At 35.2% G+C, this 18,517-nt stretch overlaps 1 protein-coding gene and 1 non-coding gene across 2 annotated transcripts; one reads left to right on the forward strand and one right to left on the reverse strand.

Moving 5' to 3' along the window:
• Positions 1 to 14,458: 14,458 nt before the first annotated feature.
• On the forward strand, positions 14,459 to 14,549 carry TRNAY-GUA (transfer RNA tyrosine (anticodon GUA)). Its single transcript is given in 2 exon segments — positions 14,459 to 14,495; positions 14,514 to 14,549. It is a non-coding gene; the product is annotated as a tRNA-Tyr (tRNA).
• Positions 14,550 to 14,902: 353 nt separating this feature from the next.
• On the reverse strand, positions 14,903 to 18,083 carry LOC107469158 (uncharacterized). Its single transcript, XM_016088541.3, has 5 exons — positions 17,512 to 18,083; positions 16,565 to 16,880; positions 15,781 to 15,873; positions 15,595 to 15,662; positions 14,903 to 15,335 (listed from the first exon to the last, which is right to left on the reverse strand). The coding sequence occupies exons 1-5, from the start codon at positions 17,829 to 17,831 to the stop codon at positions 15,170 to 15,172; spliced, it is 963 nt and encodes a 320-aa protein (XP_015944027.1). The 5' UTR covers positions 17,832 to 18,083; the 3' UTR covers positions 14,903 to 15,169.
• Between the last annotated feature and the right edge of the window lie 434 nt (positions 18,084 to 18,517).

The raw sequence follows: 18,517 nt of genomic DNA on the forward strand, positions 1-18,517 counted from the left end.
ATATACTTTAAATATTAAATACCATAGTCATAGAGAAAATATATTATGATTAATAAAAAATATTTTATTCATGGTATCAATCGTATATTATTAAAAAATATGATTAATTTGAAAAAAATTAGTACAAACTAAAATTAAATTAAATAAATATAAACCAAATTAATTGAAACGGTTATAAATATAAACTAAAGTCCCGTATCTCGCTTATTATACAATACCGCTTTTTAATTTACATATTGTACCCTAACTGGTTTATAATAATGATATGGGGGTGGCAGGTGTGTAACCAAGTTGTGGTGTCAGGGGGAAAGGTACTCGGACCCTCCGAGTTCAAGGCACAAAACGCACAGTCCAACTCCAGTACATTTGGCTCAGGTTGGTGAGGGATTCGGACCCTCCGAGATGGCTGAGCTTCACGGACCGTCCGATTTTCGTTGGACCAATCGCACGGTCCGAGTTGGTTTAACAATGGACACGCGTCGCTTCCCCATTGAGTCCCTAAACGGTGCCCCTCATAAACACAGAAAGAAAAGTTAGCTCCCTCACCATCCGAATCCACACTTCACTCCCACTAACCTTTCACCTTCACAGCCTTCTTCTTCATTTCTCTGAGTTTTGTATGGTGGAGGAGCAACAACAATGCCAAAAAAATACAAAATTAAAGATGTTGATCAATCTGAGCTTCATGTTAGATTTGTTTAAAATTATTTTACAAATTATTAATTATATAAATCATGATTAGGAAATTTGTTATGATTATGTTGTTGTTAGACGTGTAGTTGAAGAATATAAATAGAATGGTTATGACTAATTTTTAAATATTTGTTAGATTTTATTTAAATATTTTTTTACAGATTATTAATTATATATATCATGATAAGAAAATTTTTTATGATTATGTTGTTGTTGTTGTTTAGTTTTGTGTTTTTGGCTGTAGTAGTAAGTAGTAGATAATGTAAATTTTTTATAAATTTATTTATTTTTAGTATAATTATTATTTGTAAGCCAATGTTATTTAAATGTGTTTTTAAGAAATTAAGTATAACTGTTATCGATTTTGGTTAAATGTTATTATTATTGTGATAAAGTGTTAATGCTGAGTTGATTAGAAAGGTTATTTTAATTAAGCCATGTTAGATATTTCTTTATGAGAATATTTAAATAATTTTAATTGTAGTAATTATTATTAGCAAGTTAATTATTACCGTTGTTAGAATATGAATGATGGCATATACAGATTATTAATATTTTGTATTGCAGGGAAAAAAATTTTTAATAAAAGAGTAATTAACGTTCGATATTATTGTGGATGTTGTAATATTGTTGAGATTTATGATTAGGAATATATGTATTTGTAATGAGTTTCATTAGCAGTTATGAATACTTTTGAGGATTAACTAATTAAATTTAGAAGTTACAAGAATTAGTTGTATAAGGATTCAGTCAAAGGATTGATGATGGTAAGTTAGTAATTCTTAATAATTTGATTAGTAATTTGTTATGTTTTTTTTTTTTGTAGAAATCAAGAATGTTGAGTAGAAATCAAGAATATTGACATGTAACCATCCACTTCCTCCGGATCGGTACAACGAAAGGGTGGAGGATCATTTGCGAATTACCAGGTTCTATCATGCATCTCAGATTGGGATAGTGCAGTGTCATAAAGCATTGGTAAATGCTCTAATTGAACGTTGGCACCCAGAGACACATACGTTCCACCTTCCCATTGGTGAATGTGCTGTGACACTTGAAGATGTAGCTCTGATTCTTGGTCTTCCCACAGATGGTCTTCCAGTCACAGGGATGACAATGAGCAGTTTTGAAGCGTTGGAGGCGGAATGTTTGCTTCAATTTGGAGTTGTACCGCGTATGTCTGATTGTAGATCTAGTTGCATAAAACTTACCTGGCTGCGTGATCTAAAGGAAAATTTACAGTTGATTGATGATATCAGTATACAGAGGTATGTGAGGTGCCATATTATGTTGTTGATCGGGACGATCTTGTTTGGGGATAAGTCTGGGGCAGGAGTGCATTGGAAATTTTTACCCTTGTTACGTGATTTTGGTAGTATTGGTCAGTATAGTTGGGGAGCGGCATGCCTGGCACATCTCTACAGGGCATTATGCCGGGCATCCCGTTTTAACTGCAAGGAAATAGATGGTCCACTAACACTTCTACTCTGTTGGGCTTGGATCAGGCTGCCATACCTATCGCCGCTACCTAGGGAACCTCGAAGTTTTCTGCTAGCAAACAGGTAATAATTTGTTACAATGTACCCGTATCTTGATATTTAAGATTCATTTAATGGTAGTTGAGGTAATTGAATATATCATAATAGGTGGCGGAACTGGGAGCGTGGTGACCGACGATATAGATATATGAAGTTAGCTCACTTTAGGAAGTCATTTGATGAACTTCAAGAAGGGCAGGTGTGTTTTAATTAAAGTAGTATTAGTTTTTGGTTTAGGGTCTGAGACATAATTATACAGCATTGTTATTGTAATTGGCGTTGTGGACTGTTATGTTGAGGTTCCTTTATTTTTTCCAGTTTGTTTGGGTTGCTTATGCTGTGGATCGGGTGGATCCGAACATCATTCCTCCTGAAATCTACATGCAAATATTTTTTCTACTGCCCTTTGCTTAGCCAACCATGCTTTCCGATAATTAACAGTATAGTTGAACTTCGATTGCACTTCTGCTATAACCGATTTTACCTTTACGGAGGGGTCAGCCTCAACCAATGGCTTTATTGCTTCTGCAATTGTGATGGAGTCCAGCTTCGAATGATCCTGTGAAATGGTGGCTCTGGTACAAGTGTGACTACCATTATACCTCCTTATAACCCAACAATACTTCCTGCTGATCAAGCTTACCCTAATAAGCCAATCACATCCTGACCCATACTGTGTACACTTGGCATAAAATGTCAAAGGCTCAGATTCATACACCCGGTAGTCTACGCTTCGTCGTATGGTATACTATTTATTGCCTTAATAATAGCTTCCCGGGAACTAAACTCCATCCCAACAGCAAATTCACCATTTGCGACAATAGGAACTTCTGCCAGGACAACCAGCATGGGAAAAATTTCAATAAATATGTATATATTTCAAAACCCTAATAAATCAATATTAACTGCATCAAGTATGATATAAATCTGACCCTAACATCATGTTACTGGGTAACTTTTTTCACAAATACTGACATGAACGTCAGATGTAAAAAACCGGCCCAGACCGACCGGGTCGACCGTCAACCCCGACGAACCAAATACTAACCGGTCCGGTTCTCTATGTCATATCTACAAACACACGTTAACTTTCATTTTCGTAATGTAGAGAATTTTATTATTATTTTCTACCCAATACCTATAGTGTATAACGTAAATAATAATAAAATATTAACTTCTATGTTCTATATTAGTTTAAAATAACGTTATATGTTTCAAATGTTAGTGAACACATATGTTGACTTTTATTTTTTTAACTTCGTACTATTTTTTAATTTTTTTTTACATAGGATCGGGTCAACCGGTTCAATGTCTAACACATACATGACATCAACGCATGCTAAAATAATGGTTAATAAATACTAATTCATTCATAAATAATTCAATAACTAAATAAAAAAAACTATTAATTTTTTTATAATGTACCTGCAGTCATATATTCCGGAAACTCCGGAACATGCATGGCTTCCAAGTCCAGAACTCGCATGAATGAAGGCTCCCCAAACGGCATATCGTTTGCGAGTGCATCTGCCACCTCTGTCACATCTGGATCCATATTTCCGTTACCATGATCTTCATCTCCATCTGCACCAACACATTCGTAGTTGCTTTCGAACTCTTCTTCACTGTCACTATTATAATCTTCCCGTAGAATGTTTCGGTCAGCCTCAGATTGTTCAAACTCAACATACAACTCGATAAACGAGATCTGGGCCCGGTTTTCAATATACATTGAAAACATCTCCTGCATGCTCGCTTCGTCCGTCACATATCTTGTTTGAAATTGGACAAACCCACCAAATACCGGTATGGGACATCTGTATAGAACACAGGATATTTTTTGTGCCCTCTCAGAATCAATCTTCTCACAGATCAAACCTTTGAGTTCTTCAAAGGAAATGATAAAAGGAATAACAACATCTAGTGGATTTTCACAAATAAATTTTACCCCTTCAGACGTTTGTAATAAAATTTGACCAAAATAATACACCTTTAGTAGTACTCTATCACTCATTTCTCTTACTCACAAAAAAAAACATAACATTAACTACTAACTTTTGTGATTTAGAACAAGTATGAAAGATATCCAGAAATACGAAACAGAGGAAGCGGCGCTGAAGAAGGGAAGAAGACGGGTAACCTAACACTAACTCGTTGCACACTTTTATATAGACTCTATACTCAACTCGGACCATTCGACTAGGTTAACTTCATTCAAAAATATATTAAACAACCAAATCGGACCATGCGTTTTCATAAACCGGTCCTGCCATTCCTAGCCAAAACGGACGGTCCGACTCCAGTCGCTACATGCAACTCGGACCGTTCGAGTTCTCTTCCAACTCAGCCATATCGCAGGGTCCGATTTATCCGCACCAAACCATTTTCCCTCCCCACCACAAATCGGACCGTGCGTCTTCGGGTTTAGGAAATTCACAAACGAAGAACTCGGACGGTCCGAGTTCTTCTCCTAAAAGCTGCCAAAATTCTGCCCCACATACATGTCTAACCCCCCTTGATTCCATATCGATGAAAAGCTCACATACAGGCTCCATTTCCATAAAATTGAGCTTGTACAATACACATCATTCTAAAAATTCTTTTTTTGTTGTTAGTCTCACATCAGGCATATAAGCAAAAAGAGAATCCTTTATAAAGTTTATATATTTAACCAAATTTGGTGTGCATCTTAGGTACATCTTCTCTCGCTGGCCTACCTTTGACAAATACGTTTTTTGTGCTGACTCATGAACCAACGATTTTTAACGTGAATCATCGGTTTTCAACGAATTTGATTGATTTAATTCCTTATATGATTTAAATAACGAACCAAACTGACCAAACTTCTACGATTCGATCCAGTTTTAACAACTATAATTTTTGTAATTATTTTGGTTATTTATATTTTTTTGTCTATTTTGTCAAAGTCATAATCACAAAATGGCTATTTACTCAATTTAGTAATTGTTAACATAAATCAATTTGACAAGAACAAATTGTATAATAAAAGAATTGTAAACCCTAAATCAAGTTCTCGACAAAATTATTTTCTCAATTTCACTCCAAAAAGTACACATGGACTGAGTTATACAATGTTAAACACAGTCCAAATTTTTCACTATATTATTTTGTAATTCAAACTCAATCCTAAATTATTAATCTTTTCGTCCTACCTAGGGATTCCCTAGGTTTTAAAGGAGAGTAGTGTCTCATCCGTCCTACATCGTGTATAAAATGGTCCTATGCTGCACAACATCGGTATTGTCCTATTCCATTAAACCACAATACAATATCAGACCCAAACAATAGCCAAATAACCTCAAACAATGATAAAAGACAAGAAGAAAAAAGAAGAACCCTTGATAATGTATGATGATGAGAATGTTGAGAAAGGGATATAAGGATGCACAAACAACCTAGTAGAAAACTACACTTAGATAAAACATCAACACAGCATGGGTACAATCAACAATGTACAACATATAGAAAAAAACTCTAACGTTTTAGAGTAGTCGAGCTAAAACCGAAGATCTACCAGTTCTTCTTCTAAGAGGAGAGAAGGACATGAAGAAGTAATCAAAGAAAATTCTTGGTCCTTTAGGAACTCATGACTACTAGTGAAAAGATGGAATAAAAGTGAAGATCTAATAGATAAAAGGTTGGATGAAGCAGAAATCAAGATTCAACTTTGGAACCTCCAAGAGAACCACAAGACCGCAAAGCTTAGAAGAAAAATTGCACCTATTATGGATGAAGTGAAGAAGTGCAAAATCTTCGAGAGTAGTAAAGATCAGACCAAATTCATAAAGGTCATGGTAACACTAGAAACCAATAAGAAGCCTCTTCTTAAAGGTGCTAATATAGGAAGTTAGGAAGATGACCTAGTATGGGTAGAGTTCAAATATGAAAAATTACCAAACTTCTGCTATTACTATGGGGAGATTGGACATGAAGACAGTATCTACGCGAAGGTGGTGAGAGATAAGAAGGCAAGGAAGAACAGTTCCAAGAAGCTGGGACCATAGATGATGGCAGAAAGTCCAGGAACGAAGGTGAGCATAAGAAAAAAAAGGAAAAAGGTAAAAGGAAACAATGTAAAAGGAGAAGATCTAAAGAGGCAAAGAGTCATGGCTGAGAAATTTTTGGAAAAACTAACAAAATTCAAACTCGAAATACACAGAAGAAGAAAACCTAAACACTTAGACCTAAACTGACCCAAAATCAGGGAAGGAAGATAGCACAAGATGTACAGGTAAAATCACCATTTCAAAAGAGAGAAAGTTTGTGATTAGAGGCAAAGGAGAAGAAGGAGGAGTAATGGTGAAAGTCAAATAAAAAGGAAAAATGAAGATAATGCAGCAACGAAAAGCGTGCTAGTCAATACCACCAATACAAGAAAAGTCAATGCCAAAACAGAAACTAAAACATAGAAGAGGTTGTCCTATAAAGAAGCATCAACAACATAAATATGAAAGGAGAATATGGAGGCACCAAATGAAAAAAGGAAGATACAAGAAAAAGAAGTAATGGAGATAGATACCCCAAAATCAAAGATAAGAAAGTTGACTGAGAAAGGAGAGAACACAATGGCAGAGGCTACTGGGTAGCCCTGCCGAATACATGAAGATTATCAGTTGGAACTAGGGGTGCACATGGGCCGGGTGAAACCGGGTTTGATGTGACCCAGACCCGGCCCGAAATATACACCGGGTCTATTTATTAGACCCGAACCCGGCCCTAGACCCGATGAAACCAATACACTTTCGGGCCACAATTATACCGGGTGAAAACCGGGTGAAAACCGGGCCGTTAACATTACATTACGTTGATACCTTCTTGTAAGCTAGCATGTAAAAAAATTCAAATTTCCAAGACTCCAACCATTAGTTAACATGGTAAAATTCACTTAGAAAAATATAACAAGAACCAACCCTTCTTCAAAATTAAAGCATAACCACAATCAATACTAAAGCATAACCACAATCAATACTAATATTGTCTAATAATACCAAATATTTAAATCAATACAAATAACACAATCTTATGTATTAGTCTAAAGTCTTATGCATTCTAAACATAAAACATTAATTTATAGTCTTATAATGACTAATAACACAAAATATTAAGGTTTACAATAAAATTCCACATAAGAATAGTCATGATCTATCACTAATAACACAAAATATTAATTGTGTATGATGACCGGGCCACCGGGCCGACTTCGGGTGACCCGAGCTATGGCCCGGACCCGACCCGAAATAATGACCGGGTCTATTTTTGAGACCCATACCCGACCCTAGATCCGATGAAATCACACCAAATTAGTCCCTAAAGTGTTCGGGACCGGGCCAGGCCTTCGGGCCGGGCCGGGTCTGTGCACCCCTAGTTGGAACTGTCGTGGTCTTGAAAACCTATGGACAGTTTGAGCTCTAAACAAGCTCATTAAACAAGAAGGACCCAATCTTATTTTTCTCATGGAAACAAGAAGAAAGGAGATAAAGATTATAAGGTTAAGACACAAGGGTGACTTATCAAATATAGTAAGAGTGAATTGTGTGGAGGAGGGAAGACAATGATCGGGAGATTTAGCTTTGCTTTGGGACAATTCGGTCAATGCCAGCATCAAATCCTTCTCAATTAACCATATAGTCATTTAGGTTGAAGAAACAGATGTAGATATAGGATGGAGGGCAACTGAATTCTATGGATGGCCAGAGAACACAAACAAGCACTTAAGTTGGGAGTTACTACATGTTTTGTGCAGAGACAATGGGAGAGCATAGCTAGTGTAAGGAGACTTTAATCAAGTTATGGGACAAGAAGAAAAATATGGGGCGAGCATGGTCAACTACACATAAGCTCAAGAATTTAAGGACGTAGTGCAAACAAGTAAACTCCTTGATTTAGGATTCGTGGGTCATTCCTTCACTTGGACTAACAGACAAAGAGGTGATGACAACATACAAGAGAGACTTGACTGCACTTTGGCAACAATTGAATGGAAAAATATTTTTCCAAAACAATTGTACAACACCTTAACAGATATAAGTCTGATCACTACTTAATACTAGTAGACCTATTCGGAGAAATAAGAAGAAGAAGGAAACCTCAGCACTATTTTCAAGTTCGAAGAATGCTAGTTATCAAGTAAAAATTGCAAGAAGACAATAAAAGAAGCCTAGGAGGGTAATTGAGAACTGATCTATATGAAAGTAAAGCACTATGACATAGAACTAGATAAATAGAAAGAAAGGAAATTCGGTAACATTCCAATGAGAATCAAAATTTTTCAGAACAAGCTCCAACATTTAAACTCAATCAAACAAGAAGAAGAAGTAATCAGAAGAATCAAAGAATTGAAGGTGAACTGGATGATATGCTGAAATAAGAGAAACCTGGTGGGCGCAAAGGTCAATTATAAATTGGTAGAAGTATAGAGATAGAAACTCCAAATTCTTTTATTAGAAGGTCTTGCAAAGGAAAAGCAGGAATTGGGTGAAGTCTATCCGAGATGATGTTGGATGAATTTTTGAATATGAAAAGAAGATAAAGAAAGTGGTGATTAGTTTTTTTTAGAAGCTTTTTAGCTCTAAGGAGGTCACTGATGACCAAAGAATCACTGAAGTAGTCAAAGACATAATCAACATGGGAATGAGTGAGACTCTGGATAGAACATTCATTGTAGAAGAAGTTTTGGCAATTCTAAAGTATATGCATCCAACTAAGGTGCCAGGACCTGATGGCATGTCGACACTCTTTTACCAAAAGATGTGGAAAATAGTCGGTGATAATGTTATAAATTGTGTGCTACATATTCTTAATGATAATGTTAACCCTAATCTCCTTAATTCTACTTATATTTGTATGATTCCCAAATATCAAAAACTCCCAAACATACAAAAGATTTAGACCTATATCCCTATGTAATGTCATATTTAAATTTGTAACTAAGAAAATTGCTAATAGATCGAAACAGATCCTACCCTATATAGTAGGAAAATTTCAAAGCATTTTGTAAAGAACGGGTTAATAACTGATAACCCGATTATGGCCTTTGAAATCTTCTATTATGTGAAGAAGAAGATTGGGGAGGGGGGTTAAAAAGGCTACATTGGACTAAAGCTTGATATGATAAAAGCGTATAACGAAATTAAATGGGAGTTCTTAAAGGATGTTTTAACAACCATAAGGTTCTTAGACAAGTGGGTTAGACTCATATGAAATTGTGTCAACAGTATTATTTTTCGTTATTTTGAATGGGACTCCTACCAAGAGCTTCAGACCCTCTAGAGATCTTCGAAAAGGTGATCTATCTCTCCATACCTTTTGTTATTGTGTATTGAAGTGCTATCTTGATTACTAATCAGAGTCCAAAAAAGGCAAGTTATCCGAGGGATTAGTGTAGTCAGACAGGCATCATAGATCAACCATTTCTTTTTTGCAGATGATAGCATATTATTCTCAAGAGTGACAGACTAGGACATTATATGGATAAATAATATACTATCTCTTTACCAAAAAGAGTCAAGCTAAAGAATCAACCTAGAGTAAAAAATATCATTTAGCTGAAATGTGCCAACTACCAGATAGAATTTTATCCAAGATTGGTTAGGGATAAAGGCAATTAATAACCACTCAAAGTACTTGGACGTGCGGCTGGGCCTCTATACCTTCGTGGGAAGATTTAAGAATGAGGTTTTTTACTTTATCCAGGAGAGGATATGAAAGAAGCCTAAAGGATGGAAGGAAAAGCATTTATTTAGAGCCAGGAAGGAGACACTTATCAAGGCTATAGGACAATCCATTTACACATATATAATGGGTTGTTTCCAACTACCCAAAAGATTGTGCCAACACCTAGATGCAATGATATATAGATTCTACAAGGAGAGTAAAAACAGAGAGAAAAAAATTTATTAGGTAAAATAGAACAAAATGTCTTCCAACAAGACAAATCAAGGGCTCGGCTTCAGAGATTTTGAGGCTTTTAATCAGGCCATACTTGCAAAATAGGGTTGGAGACTCATCAAGAAACTAGATTCACTGGCGACCAGAGTCATTAAAGCAAGATACTATTCCAAAAAATCTTTCCTAGAAGCATTCTAAATGGCAGGGAGGTAATTGAGATGTGGGGCTTTGGAAAATAGAGGATAAAAAGTGCATAAAATCTAAAAAATATGCTAGTTGTCCAAACAAAACAAGCATAGAATATGGAATTTCATAACAACTTTAAAAGAGAATGCGATAGTGCGAGACTTGATAATTGATTATGGCACATATTGGGATGCGAAAAAAATTAGGAAAAATTTTATATTATTTGAGGCACAACAGATCCTAGAATTACCCCTACTAGTCACACAAACAACAAGACAAATTCTTTTAAAAATTAAAATTTAATAAGGATGGAGAATATAGGGCTAGAGACGCATACCATAAAGTAATCAAGCAGAATAATCTCTAACACCAAAGCTCCATATCCTCTGATTCAACAGAGCTAAATTGAGATAGGCTGTGGAGAGAAAAGACCCATCCAAGAATAACACACTATGTTTGAAGAAACATGAAGAGATCCCTCTCAACGTGACTCAATTTGCAAAAAAGGAGGTATGAATTGCATTTCACTTTATTTGATGTGTTGGAGGAAAGAAGTGTCTGAAAATCACCTTTTCAAAAAATGTGAGTATGCAAGAATATTCTGATTTGATAGTCCCTTAACAATTCGATCACATGCACAACTTGAGAAGACCATCACAGAATGGATTGAAGAAATGCTGAGAGAGCTAGACCCAGATAGACAAGGGTTGTTCTTCACGAACCTACAATTAATTTGGTCTGCGAGAAATGACATGGTCTTCAATGACATTTTAAAAAGTCCCCTCGAAACAACAGAAAATGCAGTAAGAAAGCATGAGAAATTTTTGAAAGTTCAATTGAGAGTGAAAAAGGGGATCTAAAACATATCATTAGAGATGAATAGCCTCAATTTTTTAGAAATACCACCTACCCACCTTATCAAAATTAATGTCGACGCATCTTACATTGATGATGGCACAGTTGGAATTGAAATGGTAAAACAAGATTGGCATGGAGAGATTCTCATGGCAGTCACGTGGATGAGCTTCTTATCTCTCCATACCAATGAAGTAGAAGTCTTAGCTTGTCTAATGAGCTTGGAGAAGGTCCAAAAATGATGCATGTTTGATTTATTCATTGAAGGTGATAGTATTGAGGCAATTGAATGTCTAAATTAAAATAGTTTATCTCTGGTATAATTTTTGTAATGTAACCAAGTTCAACCAAATTGGCACAAATCCAACAAAAAAAGTACGCATGCATCACTGCTTTCTTTTTCTCCAGCAAAAAAATTTTTGTTTGAGAGCATAAAAATTTATTGATACAACACAAATTTTACACATAACACAAAAATTTTTGCATATAGCATAAACATATTGATATAGTATAAAAATTTTTGCATATTTGTACATAACATAGAAAGTTTTGCACATAATATATAAATTTTTTCGCTAAATGTATTTTGTTGGTTGGATGAATCAATATTTTGAGCATGTGGTCTTTTAAAAATTTATGTGTCGTGCACCAAAATTTATGTGTCATGCATCAAAATTTGTGTGCTGTACATCAAAATTTTTGTGTTATGCATCAAATTTCTCTACTGTGTACCAAAATTTTTATATGGTGCATTTTTGTTAGTTAGGTGTTAATATTCTGAACATATGGTCCTTTAAAAAATTTTGTATTGTGCACCAAAATTGCTGTGTTGTGCATCAAAATTTATGTGTTTAATAGTTTTATTGAACATATATAGAAGAAAAAGAAAAAGATGATAAAGAAGATGATGACGAAGACGACGATAATGATAATGAGGGAGGATGAAGAAGACAAAAAAAAGCGAAGAAGAAAAAGAAAAAAGTACACGTATAATAAAAGAAACTTAGATCGAAAAAGACTTGATCGCCTAACTTTTAGGTCGTCTAGCTTTATTGTATATAATGTATAAAGAAAGTATGAGGAGCCAATGTAATTAGTGTACAATGTGTACAATAGGGGTATTTTTGAAATTAATATTAAATGATAATTAAATTAATTAATTATAAAATTATTTCTTATTTTAAATACAAAGCAAATAAAGATTCTAAACAGTTACGAACACTTCTAATCGGTCTTCCTCTCCCTCCCTCTCTCTCTCTCCCTCTCCATTCTCTCTCATTGGTGCCGCTGAAACCAACGGAATCGCCAGCGCGAGAAGCGCTTCACTGAAGACCAAGTTGTACCCTAACCCTAGCAAGGAGCATCCAAAGAGTGAGACGAACTGGTACGCGATGCGGTTCTCAAGACCGGGCTTGATGAATCCCTTGGCAAAGAAGAAGGCGAAGCAGACAAGCCACAGGATTGGGTCTCCAAAGCTTGAAAACACCACAGCGAATGGAAGGATTTTAGTGAGGACAGAGACGCCGAGTCCGAGGATGGCAACGGCACTGAGATGCTAACTCTCTCTAGTGCCGGCGATGGAGGACCAACTTCGACGTGGCTGAACAACGTCCAGCATCAGAATTTTCTGCACTTTCAACCGGACGCATCATCGGCACGAAACGATGGCAGGCATGATGGCGGTGACAAGAATGCATGTAGTAATATTGCTGCTGCACCTTCCGCCATTATCATTGGCCTGCTGTTGCTGGTAAAAGCCAAATGCAAAGAGGTTAGAAGGAGAAAGCCATGTAGTAGGTTGAGTAGCTGGGTAAAGAGTTGAGCCAAGTGGTATTTGATTATGACGTGGATCTTGCGATGATGAGAAAATGGTGGTGATGAGAAGAAGGAGCGCCATTGTTGTCGCTGCAACATTGTTGGCACCAAGATGCATGTAAATGTTTATTTTTCATATAAATGAGATGTCTATTCTGATTGTAAATGAGATATTTTAATGTATTTAATGGTCATTTTAGTAGGTATGTGGATGATTATTTTAATTTTTATGTAGATGTTTATTTTGACTGTATTGGGTTTAGTTATATAATATTAAAATATGTTGAATGTTCAATTCATTAGGTATATGAATGATTATTTTTATTCTTAAGTGGATGATTATTTTTGCTAAGGGTGAGTAGCGTCTGGCAGGCCAAGCAGCGAAGGTAAAGTGGGATGATTATTGATGAAGGTGGGGTGGCTACCGGTTAAAAAAGAAAAGGGTATTGGAGTGAAATGTTTTGGTAAATTAGAATTTTGGATGGTTATTTTTTTGAAATAATTAATTAGATTTTTAAAACTTTGAAATTTAAAATTGTGATATTTGAAATTTGAAATTTGATGTGAAATAACTGAATGAGAGTTTTTGAATTTAGAGTAATCTATAGAGGGATTTTTATTATTTATCTCTATTGGGTTAAATAACTAGTCCATTATACACATTGTCAAGATTTCTCATTGTATCTCTAGCGGGATTCGTATGTATAATATAATGTAAACAAAAGAACTAAGAAAAATTGGCCGCACATTATTTTTTATGCTTGGGTGAAAATGATTTTTTTAGGATCATAGATTATAAAGATGTTATTTTTAAACGTGAAACTTTTTTATTTAAAATATAGAAATCGAACCTTCCGATTTTTTTGGAACAAAAATCAGACTATTTAATTTGTTAAAAATAAAAATTGGATCCTCCGATTTATAAATTTTAAAAAAAATCACAATAAACAAATCGAATTCTCTAATTTAATATTAAAATTTTTTAAAAATTAACTTGCGAAATAATCAGTAAGTTTAATTACTGATTCTCGTACCAAAATAAAAATACATGCACCAATAAAGTTAAATACTTGAATTATTGCACACATGTCTTTTCTATAATTAAAAATTTTAGGCAAAAAACTAGATCAGCCAATAAAACCTAATAATAAATAGATAACTAGACACCAAAATAAAATGGGATAAGTTTAATACATTTATTGAATATATATATATTTTTTTTGGTATTGAATATATATTGAAAAAAAAATGCGCGTACAATAAAAGAGATTGGTTGGATTTAATTTAAAAAACAAAAAGACTTGATCCTATAGTTTTATTGTAAACAATATAATGTAAACAAAAGAACTAAGAAAACTGAAACAATCAAGAAAGCCCAGTAATAAATGGACAATTAGACACCAAATAAAATGGGATATATATATATATATATATAAATAATTTATGAATTAGATTTACATTAACCGACCTTAGCTCAGTTGGTAGAGCGGAGGACTGTAGTGGGGTTTCCTAACTGGTATCCTTAGGTCGCTGGTTCGAATCCGGCAGGTCGGAATATTTTTCTTTATTTTCCTCCTTGCTTTATACGCTAACTTCGCTGGTTCAGAGAGGCTAAAATAGTCCAATTAGTATCATTATTAATGTATTAGGTTAGGTTACGTATTGTGGTCTGTGGAAAAACTAGGCAAATTGTATTCTAATATAATACACCATTATAAAATAAATGTTGGAATACAAATACACATTTTAGTGTACAAATAGCATTTTTTATTATATTATCATTATGGAACATTTACCTTGATTTCTTCTCGTCTCAGTTATTCTATCTGAATTATTTCCCTCTCAAATCTCAATTATACTATTTTCCCATAGTCATGGTTTCAACATTGTTTCAAACAGCCAACCAAAAAATGAAAGGGAAAACATTTCAATAAATATTGTGTTGTAGGTGAAGCATGATGGGCAGATACATAATTGACCCATGATATCATATGGCCATAAGTCATTCATATATATCCATGGAATCTGATTGTCCATATATATAATCCTTAACCTACATATTCATAGTGAATGATCCGCACGGATTAGATTGGCGCAGAAATAGTAAGACAAAAATATCTACAACGTTGAAAGGTCTCTTTCTTAGGCCAGGGGTCAAACTCTCCTTCTAGTTTCTAGTCCACTTTATGACCATTGCTGTGGTTTTCTTGATTAGATAGTGGAGTCAGGGGATCAATGAGGAAGGACTTTATGTTTTTGTACATTTCCTTGGGCTTCTCCACATTGATTGCATGCCCTGCATTCTTAAGTACCACCAGATTCGCTTTCTCTCCGATATGCCTACAGAGAAGTAACAATAATTTATAACCCGAAATTCAGATCAATGGGGAACACACTGAAAACAACAAAGCTAGTTACAAGAATGAATTAGCTTCATCTTAATGGTTTATTCTACATAGGGTCCAATTGTAGAGTCGAGTCTAAATTATAGAGGACAAAAGGGTTTTGCTAAGGGCATGGGTTAAAACTTGACCAGTTCCTTTTGGTTGACAAAACCCAAGATAAAATTAACAGAAGACTTGGTTTCTTAAAACTTTACCGTTTGAGTCTGTGAGCTAATTCCAATGGGAATATCTGGTCTTGCTCCCCCCAGATAATTTGTGTGGGCTGCATCATTATTGAAAAGTCATGATTTCTAACAAGTATTGGAATGCAAAATTGCTATGTGGTAAAAATAAAACTGAGTATACAAAATCAGTTTCAGAAGCAAATAAATTAACCAAACCTTGGAGATTTTAGGAAGATTAGACATATTTCTATCCTTATGCAATGCTTGGATTAGTTCTTTCCTCTCTTGGCGGCATTCAGTACACATCACCTGCAAGTACATAAGGCCATTTTCAGATGAGTTTTGGGATGCAACAAAATTTTACTTTAGTTGCCACAAGCCTAACACAACCCTAAATGGATCCAAAGAGTCATTGCAGCCATGCAAAGGGATATGGCTAAGTTTTACATGGCTGTTGCAAGCCTAACATGACCCTACATAGATCCAAAGACGTCACGTAGTGGCCATGTATTAGGATGCGAAAAAGCGTTACATATCTGTCGCAAGCCTAACACAATCTTCCTTGTTTTTCTGGGATTAGGACAGATTATGTAAACATAGCCTGAGTTAATTTATCAGTTATTGTTTATTACACAAGAGCTAGCTGATTGATGTTGCAAATAATCAATGCAACATTAATGAGGCAAGTATAAATATGTATACGCAGTTATGCACATGCCTATGAAAGTATGAATCATGATTGTCCTGCTATTATTCAGTCCAATACTCTAACCAAAATTGTGAACTTTACAAAGTCAAGTGAGATTTCTTACAAACAATTCCAAGTAAACCATTCCGGAAATTATTTAAAATCAGAGCAACCTGTAACTATAAACCAAAGGATAAGATTACAAAAATTAAAAAAAGGAAAAGTATAAGTAGACAATGAGAATACTAAACAATGTGAACAATGGATATGTTGGATGTTCTAATTTAAAAAAACAGAAACTAAGCCACTTACATCAATGAAATCATTGAGGAAGCAACTAGGCAAAACCTTGATAGGCTTCACAAAAGTAAGCTTCACCAGCTCCCTAATCTTCTCCGGCGTCTGCGGCAGCAATAGGTTCACGGCTTCATCCACAGTCCTCACCTTGAACATCCCTTCATCCATGTCCTTTTCCTCCAAGCACACACCAGCACAGCATAACACCAGCCTGTCTACACTCTCCGGAAACTGCGCTGCCATGCTGTACGCCACAAATCCGCCATAGCTCAACCCAACAATGTTCACTCTGCTGTGAACACCATGAGCCTCCAGCATTGCCATCACGCACCTGGTATTACAACTCAAACAATTGGGGAATAAATGAGTTTCTTGATCTCCATTTATAGCGATTCATCGTTTCAACTAAATATATACAATAGATCATCACATATATCAGCTGTTGCCAAGAGAAAATCTTATAAATTTTCAGAGAAATTCTTATACGCGCTCAGAAACAAGAAAGTAGAGAATAAATATACGATCCTGCCTTACATCATTTATACTATTCATGACAAAACACATCTATGATATTCTCCCACTTCTTGTGTTAATCTTTTCAATATATACACCACAATTTTAGCTATTATTTTTTCATTTCCAATATGCAACATAGCTGTTGCAAACAATTTTTTCAAATAGATGTGCTATTGACGCTGGCCAATAAAAATTCGAACCCACACACTTCCTTAAGCGACTTACGAGCGAGCTAACCACGAGTTGGTCGTAAAAATCTCTTACTTGCTCTTGGAAAACATAATTTCTAGTGTCATCAATTCTTTTGTAATCTGCACAACTGAATAACTAACTCTTTGGAGGGAAGTAACTAACTTACAACTAACTGAGTTAAGCGTAACTGTCATACGAGCTGTTTTAGTCTTTACAGTTATCAAAACAAAAAGAAAAAAGGAAAAAGTAGGAACCTGGCTTGGAAGGACTCGGATCTCTCGGGTTTGGTGGTGTAGGAGTCACCAAAGAAGACGAGGTCAGGGACGAAGACATTGAATCGAGACGTCAGAGACGAAACGAAGTCGTTCCACTGCCACATTGCATTGGCGCCGATGCCGTGGATCAACACCAGGAAAGGCTTCGAAGCTGCCATGCTCTTCGGCACCCAGCAGTGCATCACTGTGCCGCCGTCGCCGAGGTCGGTGGTCGCCGATTTCAGCCCTGCCGCAGAGAATGATCGCCGGAAGCAGCGGTCTTGGAAAGCCGTGAAGCTGAAGCATCTAGCGCCAGTCATTGAGCCTTTCTTTTTCTGTTTTTTTTTTTAATTATTATTATTATTTGAACTTTGTGTGTGTTAGAGTGGAGAAATTAAAAGTGCGTTGAGGAAGAGGAATAGGAAGTAGTATTGGAGTTTCAAGTTTCAACAATGTGTGCGCGTTGCAGAGTGTGGAAGTGGAGATTGATATTGCAGAGATATAGTTCACTTGTTCTCTTCTTCATTGGCTAAAAGAAAACGCTGAAGAAAGAGAAACTAACCAGTGATGGAAATGGAAGCAATAATTTAGCATCATCTTTTTTTTTCTTATTATTATTATTTTTGTTCCGTTATGCAATGACAACGAAGTTTGAGTTTAGAATTGAAATTGATGCATATATGGATATATAAAAAAATTCAATCAATATTGTCTAAATCAACTGTTATTTATTTCTATAAACAAAATTTGTCATTAGATTAATTATATAAAATATATGTTTTAATATAAAATATTTAATACTAAACTTTAATATGCACTTAACCATTGTTTCTTTTAACTAAATGTCTCGATCACGTTGTCAACAAGTTATAACTCAAACTTTAAATAGTATAATTTTTCCGTACTCACTTATGTAGGTTCGAATTTTTCTATTTTTAGTAAAAAAAACATGAATGCTTAGACTTCCTATTAAATCGAACGAGTACAATAAAAAGGACATTCAATA

The sequence above is a fragment of the Arachis duranensis genome, chromosome 10, assembly GCF_000817695.3.
Source record: "Arachis duranensis cultivar V14167 chromosome 10, aradu.V14167.gnm2.J7QH, whole genome shotgun sequence".
Lineage (NCBI taxonomy): Eukaryota > Viridiplantae > Streptophyta > Magnoliopsida > Fabales > Fabaceae > Arachis > Arachis duranensis.